The 9890-nt window shown below is 28.0% G+C and overlaps 1 protein-coding gene across 1 annotated transcript; it reads right to left on the minus strand.

The window, feature by feature from the left end:
• Window positions 1-1058: 1058 nt before the first annotated feature.
• On the minus strand, window positions 1059-5507 carry LOC107474982 (laccase-7). The gene is made up of 7 exons (XM_016094621.3): window positions 5286-5507; window positions 5045-5196; window positions 3897-4141; window positions 3474-3599; window positions 2698-3087; window positions 1484-2068; window positions 1059-1390 (listed from the first exon to the last, which is right to left on the minus strand). The coding sequence occupies exons 1-7, from the start codon at window positions 5379-5381 to the stop codon at window positions 1260-1262; spliced, it is 1725 nt and encodes a 574-aa protein (XP_015950107.1). The 5' UTR covers window positions 5382-5507; the 3' UTR covers window positions 1059-1259.
• Between the last annotated feature and the right edge of the window lie 4383 nt (window positions 5508-9890).

Genomic DNA, 9890 nt, shown 5'->3' on the forward strand with positions numbered 1-9890 from the left:
TAGGTCTTTAAATATATATATAGGTTGCTGTTGAATAGATTTTAATTAAGATTGTTCTTACTATTAAAGAGTTTTCTGTTCAAGATATATCTCGTCGTAAAAGGAGAGATGTCGTCGTATCTTCTTTACGGATGAGTTATACGATAGATTCCAAAGAACACCAAATAAGGTAAATACTTGTAAAAAGTACTCTGATTTTTAAATCAATAATAATTTAAAGAAGAGAGTGAAAATGACTTAAAGTAACATTCGTTTTGAAGTATTGAGATGAAAATAGAGAAATTGTGATTCAATATCATATTTGTTGGCTCAGAGATTAGTACCAAAATTTCAGTCTCTATCTCTAAAATTTCAGTATTTCTGTCTCTATCTTCCACTTTACACCAAACACAATACTAAAATTTATTTTAGCTTTTGTCTCTCAATTTCAATTTCTTAGTCTCTATCTCTCTTTCAAACACTACTTAAGTAAATATTAGGTTCTTAGATTTTCTTTACTTTAACCTAATATTATCTTATAGATTGCATAAAAACTAAACATTTTGAATATGCTTGTTTAGTAAATCATAAACTACGATTACAATGAGAACCACAACGTAATTACCGTAATATTCTCCACGTTGTCTAGTAAAAGTTGAACATTTCAATAATTTCTTGCAAGGGTTGTTATTTACTTGATTACTATGTAGAAAATTCATTTGGATTTCTCTTACACATACATACATGCAAGCAATAAGCATATAACTTGTCAAAATTTAAAAATTACGTTTTATATATATATAAAATAATGTTAGAAAAATAAATTACAAGAGTAGCCATGGACAAAAAGAAATTAAACTTTGGGTATATATATGTTCCAATGTATAATTGAATGAACTACTTACTACATACAAAATAAAGTAAAGACGCACAAGCAATTATTTTCATTTAAAACTGACAATTGAAAATCATTAGATGATTTGATATATTTAACTAATTTATCATCTACGATTTTCTACCATCAATTTTACTTATAAACAAGTTGCATGTGAATTTCCAGCACAGAAGAAATAACAAAATTGAAAGAACAAGTCTAAGACTGTAGCCATTTATTACAGTGTATGTATAAATGAAACAAATCAAATTGGGAACCTACTACCAAAACAGAGTGGATAACTAATATTAATAACACAGATCTTTATTTTTGAATTATTGTATAATACAAATATAATTTGTTGAAGCTTTATTAATTATTTGTTGTCGTGTGGAGTAGTGCTTAATTAGCACTTTGGTAGATCAGCCGGCGGTGAAGGCAATCTTGTTGAAGGAGTGGGTCCATTTTCAACCTCAAAAGTCATGGCTAAACCCCATGGCAAATGATTTTCCAAATGGCAATGTACAAGCCAAATACCTGCATTGTATTCAATATGGAATTAGAAATATAATTATTTACGATCTCGTCTTATATATCAATTTAAGTTTTTGAGAGAAGTAATATCATTACCAGGATTATCGGCTCGGAATCTGATGACAGCCCATCCTCCCACAGGCACAGCAATTGTGTTACGGACTTGAGGATTAACAAAATTAAACTCACTTTCATCTACAGAAGCATTATAATTCCCAAACCCTTGAGCCAAAACATAGAAATTAAAGCCATGAACGTGAATAGGGTGGTTCTCCGCACCAAGAATAGCCGTATTTTGAAGCACAATTTGCACCGTTGAATTGAACTTCACTGGCTTGGCCTTTGTTGATTTAGGTGCAAAGGCTAAGGTGGTGTTACCAAAAGCTAGAGAAGGATCCGTGTAGTCAAACACAAATGGAGGTTGACTTGGGAAATCTCTAGTGTAGACTCCACTAACATTGTTGTGGTACAATGCCTCTAACATAGAGGAGCCTCTACCCTTTGGTAACACAAAAGACTCATTGTTCATGCTTGCCGATAATAACACATTTATTCCTCCAAGATTAATGCAACCACTTGGTCCTGGAAGGTTGCATGGTGTTAGTGCAATCCCAAATGCGATGAACATGTTTTCGTCCACGCTTCGTGGAACGGGGATCCAATGAGGGCCACCGGCTAAACCTGTCGACGGTAAAAGATTCAGAAAATTTTAGTAATAAAAAATAGTTAAAATGTATTTTGATACGTATTATGTTAAAATATGTATGACTATAAATTAATAAATATTTCAGTATAATATTCTTTTACGTTAAATGGAAAAATGTTTACAGCTACTTTTTGACTTAATTTTCTTATTAATATACTTGATAATTGTGTATAAAAGTATTGTAACAAATATATTTTAATACTTTTGAAACAATTATTATTCATAAAAAAATATTTTTAATTTCTTTTTTATAATTATTGCTGATGACCAATAAAAAGTAAATATATAATAAAATAAAATATTTAGTTTTCATAAGAAATATTTATATTAATGTATAGGAAGATTTGTATGTAGTTTGGAGCGAAAATTTGAACTTTAATTTAATTTTTAAAGTTTTAATTATCTCAATTTAGTTTCTAAATTTTTCAAATTTTAATCAGGTTAGTTTTTGTGATAGTTTTTGTCACATAATCAATTAAAAAGTTTAGGGACTAAATTAAGACAATTAAAATTTTAAAGATCAAATTGAAACTCGAGTGTAATTTCAAAGATCAATCTAAGTGTTTTCTCTAGATTGGATGAGGTGCCCATAGGTAGAAGCTACCTGTAATGTTGGTGTAGAACTTGTGTGCAGTTGGTGTGTCAAATTGATCTGGTAGGTCAGGCATTATAGGGGCTAATGATTGTGATGCACCCTCATAAACCAACACTCCCCTTGTTGTTGAGTTATTGTTTATCACATTTGAGGATCTGTATTCTGTGAATGCCATGTAGTAAGAACCCACGCTTTGGTTTGTTGTGATGATTGCATCAACGGTTTGCCCTGGTGCCAATACTATAACGTCCGTCTTATACTGCCGAGTGTAGCTAGCATCAATGGCTACAACCGTGAAGCTGTGGTTCGCAATCTTAAAGAAGTGTTGTTCATTCAGTGCAGCATTGATAATTCGCAACAAGTACCTTTTTCCTTGCTTCACGTTCAGCCTGTAAGTCTCTGCAAAATTATACTGTTAGAAATATAATTATTTATGTTATTTTTTTCTTTCAGATTAAATTTTTAAGAAAAATAGCATTATAACACCATGTCATATCAAAATTCTATATTGTCAAAGTTTAGAAATTCGATCCTTAATAAATCTCAAAGACAAATAAAAAAAAAGACATATACAAAAATTCAATCAACACAAAAAAAGGTTCTTATTTGAAAAAAAAAAGTTTAAACATATAATTATTTATATCGGAAAAAAATGATATTATGACATATATCGATGTAAAATATTTTGATATAAAATTTTTAATGTAAAATAATTAAATTTCTATGAATATAAAAACGTGTAGCAAAACACGGGGTTCTTCAATGTTTTTAAACAGTTGACTTACGATTTTGGGAACAATTATATAAATCGCCAGGCAAGCCATTAATTGTGAAAGCGTCTGAATTTCTCGGAACTATTCCTTGTGATGCGTTGTTCCCAACATCCTCTACATTAACATTCCACCACTCTCCTGAAAAACAAAATAAAAAATAAAATTCATGAGAATACTTCAACTTTTTCAGGTCTAAATAAATTGGTAGATTATTTTGTTATAAAGCTAGCTAAAATAACACTGGATAAAAGATTTTCATGAAATAATAGAAAATAAAGAAGATAAAATATAAGATTTACACTCAGTTATTCTTACATAAAATTAATAGTTAAAAATAATTATATAATTTGATATATTTAATTAAATTATTATTTAATAATTTATATTAAAAATAATTTTATCTAAATTTAAAAAATATATATATAAAAAAATTACCGAGCAAAATAGGTACTTCTTGGTAAACTCTAGGGAATGGGTAGGAGTGTCCCCAGCGAGGACGAATAATAAGGGCTCCATAAACATTGGAACGCAAGAAAGATGAGTGTGCATGCCACCAAAGTGTTCCTTCCTGTTTTGTTATGGTGAATTTGTATCTGTAACTGCCACCTGGAGGTATCGGACATTGAGTTACATATTCTGGACCATCTGACCATTGGCTTGCAAGTTGAAATATTCCATGCCTACATATATCATTATAATGATTAGAATTCTACATACCTAATAACTAATTTCTGATTTTTTTTTATTTAATCTTTATCAGAAGATAAGTTAGTATTCATTCATATTGTTAATTTATCTCTATTAAATAATATGTTGATGTGACGGCTTAATATGTCATTTTAATTGGTCATGCTGGTGTTTGAGAGAGAGACAAACTAACTACTAACAGGGCCATTTTTGAATTTAAAAAGAATATTTCGCTAAATGCATTAAAACAAAAATTCGAAGAATTTTAAGAGACAAATTTTTTTTAAATTTTAACTCGAAAATATATCTAATTCACTCTAGAGTCAACTGTTAATCTCTAATTTTATGTAGTTATATTTTTGTACATAAAAGAATTATTCATAAAATCTACTGTATACATATTAATAAGAGAAGTATTAAGAGACTAATAGATTTTGTAATTTATAGTTATTAATTAGTCATTATTAATATTTTTAATAGTGTAAAATTATATCTAATACTATAAAATTATTCACTTTTCTTTTACTAGTTAAATACTGATCAAATTTTAATAAAAGTGATTAACTCCTAAATTTTCTCATTTAATAAACTTAAATAACTATCATGTAGTGAGGCATTATGGTTACGGAGAAATACTGTTTTAATACTTAATTATTCTACTATACGCCAGTGAATTAAAAATTAAATGAGATAATGAAATCATCACCAAAAGAAGGAAGAAGGTAAGCAATGGATGGAAAAGGGAGATGTTTGTGATCATTGAGTTTCATGGATTGCTTTCACGTTTGGTATGAGAAGCAATTAATTAAGGATGAATACTTATATCCAGTTATTTTCATATTAATAATTTCACAACAAGTGCACATGAGTTTTTAACTTAAATTAAAATATCTTACCAATGAAGAGTAACATTATAGGGTGACTTGTTTCTAACGTGTATAATTACAGTGTCACCCTCTCTAACGTTAATTGCTGGCCCTGGAATGCTTCCATTCACTCCAGTCACTACATGCTCATCACACAAACGCTCCACTGTAAAATTCTCCACCTGATATAATAAGTATAAATATAGATATCAATAATTCATTAATCACTTCCAAAGTTTCATATATAATAAGCATAATATAAATTACATACATCCCAAGTGTAATCCACAACAGCAGCGGAAACCAATGAAGAAGCTAGCACAATTGTTGCAAAACCCCATGCAAGAGAAAACCCAAAACGTTTCATGTTGCACCTTTAATAATAATTTGATCTTCTTCTTCTATGTATGTATGATTTGATGCTTGGAGTTGAAGATAGATATCTATGAATGATAAATGAAGCAAAGACAATAATAATGATTTTTAAGTAATTTGTTTTATGTATGTGTATGTCTCAAACGAGTCTAATATTTATAGAGGAAGCCCTTAAACTTTGACTCGTCCATCTTGCGCGTTTTAGTTGGATTGTATCATTGAAAATTGTTGTAATAAGGCTAATTCAACTATTCTTAAAGTTAATAATTAACCATAATTATATCCGTAATATATCTACAAGGAACATAAGAAAGCATAAATGTTAGCTTGTTAGATTGACCTAACAGGATCGGATATGTTGAATAATATGCTAATATAAAATGCTATGTTCTCATCATCATCACCACACGTAAGTCAATAATCTCTCTTGTGATTGGATGGAAGTTAGTATACAACATGAATTTATGTATTTTTTGAGATTTAAATTATATAACACATGACAAATTTTTGTTATATATGTAAATTATGTTATATATCATTCACTTTTGTAAAAACTCAACGCTGACTATTGCTCAAAATGTTATGGAGTATGATAAAGTTATATAAAAGAAGTTAGTATAACTTATGGTGTATTTTTAATTCAGGTCTTATATTATTAATAGTCTTAATTTAACCCTTGCAAATTATAAAGCCGCCATATTTGGTGGTTTTCTTGTAGTGAAAGAAAACAAGAGTCTTCCAATATTTTTCTTTTTTGTTTTAATTCTGAAAATTAAACCCGGCCCTTTTATTGAAAATCAAGATAATTTTACTACCTTAGTAATCAACCAGGTATAATAATTTATCGTTTTTTTTATTTAACATAACATGCTTCTACGAATTTTCCTTGTTTATTTCAAGTGTTGATTACTAGCTACTACCCTTAATTAATTAATTGATTAACTAGCGTATGTCCATTTGTTAATTAGGGGTTTGATTACTAGTATATTAGTCTTTAATGAAACTAATATAGTAAATGATAAAATCATGACGTTATGATTTGGTGGAAGACGTGTTTGAGAACTACAATGATGATTCGCCAATTGGTAATTTGCAGTGTGTTAATATGAAAGTCAGAGGGTCGGTTTATTGAACAAATCAAAGTTCTCAAATACATTGGCGCTGGTGAATAATAATAATGCTGAAGGGAAGAAAATAATGAGTGAAAACAAGGGAGGGTTCGTTATTGACCAAAAAAAAAAAGACGAAGTGGTGAGGGGGGTGGATACAATAATATTTTCTCAATAAGGAAACTATAAAAGTTTACTTACGTCAAGTTATTTTAGTTTGTATTATTGATAGTGAAGGTTTAAACTTTAAAAAGTTTTCTATTCAAACACCACCTTCCTTACATATATATATCCAATATATATATATAGTAGTATATTTTGATGACAATGACTACATATAAGATTCATTATTAGCGTTTTACTTTTCTAGTTTAGTGTATTAATAATTATGACAAACTAAATAAGTTACTTAAAATTATTTCCAAAAGTTGTTTTAATTTATTTTTCAAAATTTTTATATATATAATAAAGAGTTCATACAAATAATTTTTTAGGATGTGTTTAATTGAGCACAAACAGAAAAAAAATTATTTAAAATTATTTTTAAAAAAATTCTACTTTAAATTATTAGGCTGCATTTTTTTGTTGTACCAAAACTAAGACCGAAAAATTAAAATTATGACTTAATATTATATTTAGTTATCAGATATTAAAATTTTTAATACTTTTAGAAAATGAGACTAAAATTTTTTTAATATTTTTCTTCTTTAAAATGTTCTTGTTTTAAATTTTATATTTTAAATTTGTCCTCACAATTTCTCACCCAAAGCCAACATTACTATTCACAGCCTCTATCTCTCATCCGGAATCTCATCCCATCTCTCATTTCTATCACCACATGCATTTGGATCAGTATCTTTAAAATGCTCTCTCACTCTTTAAAATGTTCTTATTTTAAATTTTTCATTTAAAATTTATAATACACTACCACCAACAATAATAATATAAAGAACAAAACAATCTCATAAACATATTTTAAAATTAGATTCAATAATAGAAAAAAAAAGAAATTTTTTTTTTAAAGAAGATGATTTCAAAATCAAAACAAAAGAAAAGAGAAAAATAGAGACTGAAGCCAAAACAGATGGAGAAAAAAAGAGAGGAAGGAACAAAATGATGACGGCGACAAAGAGAGGAGCCGTTACTGCCAAACAAGGAACGAAGGAGACATCAAGGGCTTCCATCGCATTTTGCAATGTCTCTATTGCTTTAAGAACTCTCTCTTTCTGTGTGTGTTCGGTTCGGTGACGACAGCCCTCATTTTTAGCATCGTCATCGTTGTCATCGTCACTGTCTTCCTCTTTCTCTGACGAGTTTTCTCTCTCATTTGTCTTCTTTCTTTCTCTCTCTCCCTCTCCTTTGATTTGTCTTCTCCCCACGACGATAATGGCCATAGTAGTGACTCCCACCAATGACTCTCTCTCTCCTCGTCTTCTCTTTTCCTTTTTTTTCCATGTCTTTTTTGTTATGAATCATGTATGATGCGAATTAATTTAGTCTCTATCTCTTAATTTTAATCTCTCTTCTAAACATAATTTTAAAAAAATAAAATAAGATAATATCTTGGGAGTTGAAAATTTAAGTTTGTCTAAAAGTATTTAGTTATATTTTGGAGAAAAAATTTAAATATATATATTTATATTATTATTTTTAAAGAAACGTAACACTTTAAAAATAAAACACGTACAATATTACATAATTAAAATAATTTTGTTTGCTCATGATTTGTTAATTATTTTTAATTTTTCTTTTTGCGAAACAGACAAGATCAAATTATTGTATTTAAAAATGAGACAGCATGTGCAAGGAAATCTTTTGTTTCCTTTTTATTGCTTTTTCTATTTAAGGTTTACTCTACAGCAACAATGATTCTAGAAAATAAATAAATAAATAAATAAATAAAAGACAAGAAAATTATGGACCAATACGCTCATATATATTATAAATCCATATGTTTATACATTTATTATGCATTTTAATTTCTTTATATGCTATTACCAGCATATGAGTATCTTTTACGTACACACTTTTCGTTGAATTAGAAAGCGAGTTTATAATAGTTATTATAGTTGACCATATAACGCAATCGTTCAACTCAAAAAATATATATAACTATATTTATCAGATTTCATATTTGTCATGCTTTTACGAACGTGTAAAGCTGTAACTAAATACATACAGCTAGATCGATAGGAAAAATATGCTATTGCTAAATATGATTATGATCTTGAAGTACCCAATCAATTGAGGATTCTTTTCATTTTTTGAAAAATCAAATAACTAAATTTATTTCTTCCAAAAGCAAAACTTCTCCGCCCATATATAGAGGGGGAATTGTCGTTATTATATTTCTTTTGTGTTAGGTAGATGTTGACAAATTTTGTGGCAAAATTTTCAATTTTTTAAATATTTGAGTAGCACGGATCCGTGGAGAAATTTTTTCAAATAAATAATTTAATTATTTTAATTACGAAATATATAATTTGTAGCGTATTTATTAATTTACATTACATTAATTTATTTCGTTTACACAGTAAATAAGATAATTCTAAATGTATTTGTAAATATATAAAATTTAAAATTTTAATATAATATAAATTTATAAATACACTACAAATTATAATTATATATTTTGGTAATTAATTAAAATAATTAAATTGTTTATTTAAAAAAAAATTCCCCACGGTCCCGTGGTGTATATGAGCCTTCAAAGCAAGTTTTGCCTCTTAATTCCATCTCGGTAGCGATGTCAACGTAGATCAGCATGTATCATATGTGGCAATCATTTCTTGAACATTATTGCATGTGTTCTATTAATATAAATATTTTTCAACGTTTTATTTCTAATATTGGTGAAAATGATGTGCGCTAGCTATAATTAGGGAAATAATGCTATTCTTCTTTTTTTTTTTTTTTTTTTAAAATAAAAAGCAAAGCTTTTAAGTTTGGTATGGGAAAAGTGTTGCTTTTTGCTTTCCATTACCACTTATGGCACCCAAGGTTGGAGAAACCTCTAGAAAGAGGAAGGGAAAGGCCATAATTTTAATTGCAGCGGTTTCAACACCTATGAATTAGAATAAGCTAAGCATGTTATTTTAAAAGTAGCTTGTCAAAGCAGAACAAAAGTAAATTTTATATTAAAATTATATGTAGCTATAATATTTTGGGAAGAAATTTTCTTTCTACCAACAAATAGAATCTAGTCTTTAAAAGACACAATCGATCACTAGTACATGAATTTTATGTATAGCACCAATTGCATCGTATAATTAATATGAATAGCTAGATATGTAATTTTGTAAATAAGGATAAATAATTAATTTTGTTAGAAATTAATTTATATATTTTAAAGGACATAATATATAAAAATTATTTTAAAGTCAGGTTAATAT

Source organism: Arachis duranensis, chromosome 2, assembly GCF_000817695.3.
Source record: "Arachis duranensis cultivar V14167 chromosome 2, aradu.V14167.gnm2.J7QH, whole genome shotgun sequence".
Lineage (NCBI taxonomy): Eukaryota > Viridiplantae > Streptophyta > Magnoliopsida > Fabales > Fabaceae > Arachis > Arachis duranensis.

What these genes read in the sequence shown, in the direction of transcription:
- LOC107474982 (XM_016094621.3), bottom strand. Translation starts at nt 5,381, where the DNA reads ATGAAACGTTTTGGGTTTTCTCTTGCATGGGGTTTTGCAACAATTGTG. An exon ending in TTGTGGATTACACTTGGGAT is followed by an intron (nt 5,197 to 5,285) that starts GTATGTAATTTA and finishes TTATTATATCAG; the next exon opens with GTGGAGAATTTTACAGTGGA. An exon ending in ATATAATTGTTCCCAAAATC is followed by an intron (nt 3,088 to 3,473) that starts GTAAGTCAACTG and finishes ATAATTTTGCAG; the next exon opens with AGACTTACAGGCTGAACGTG.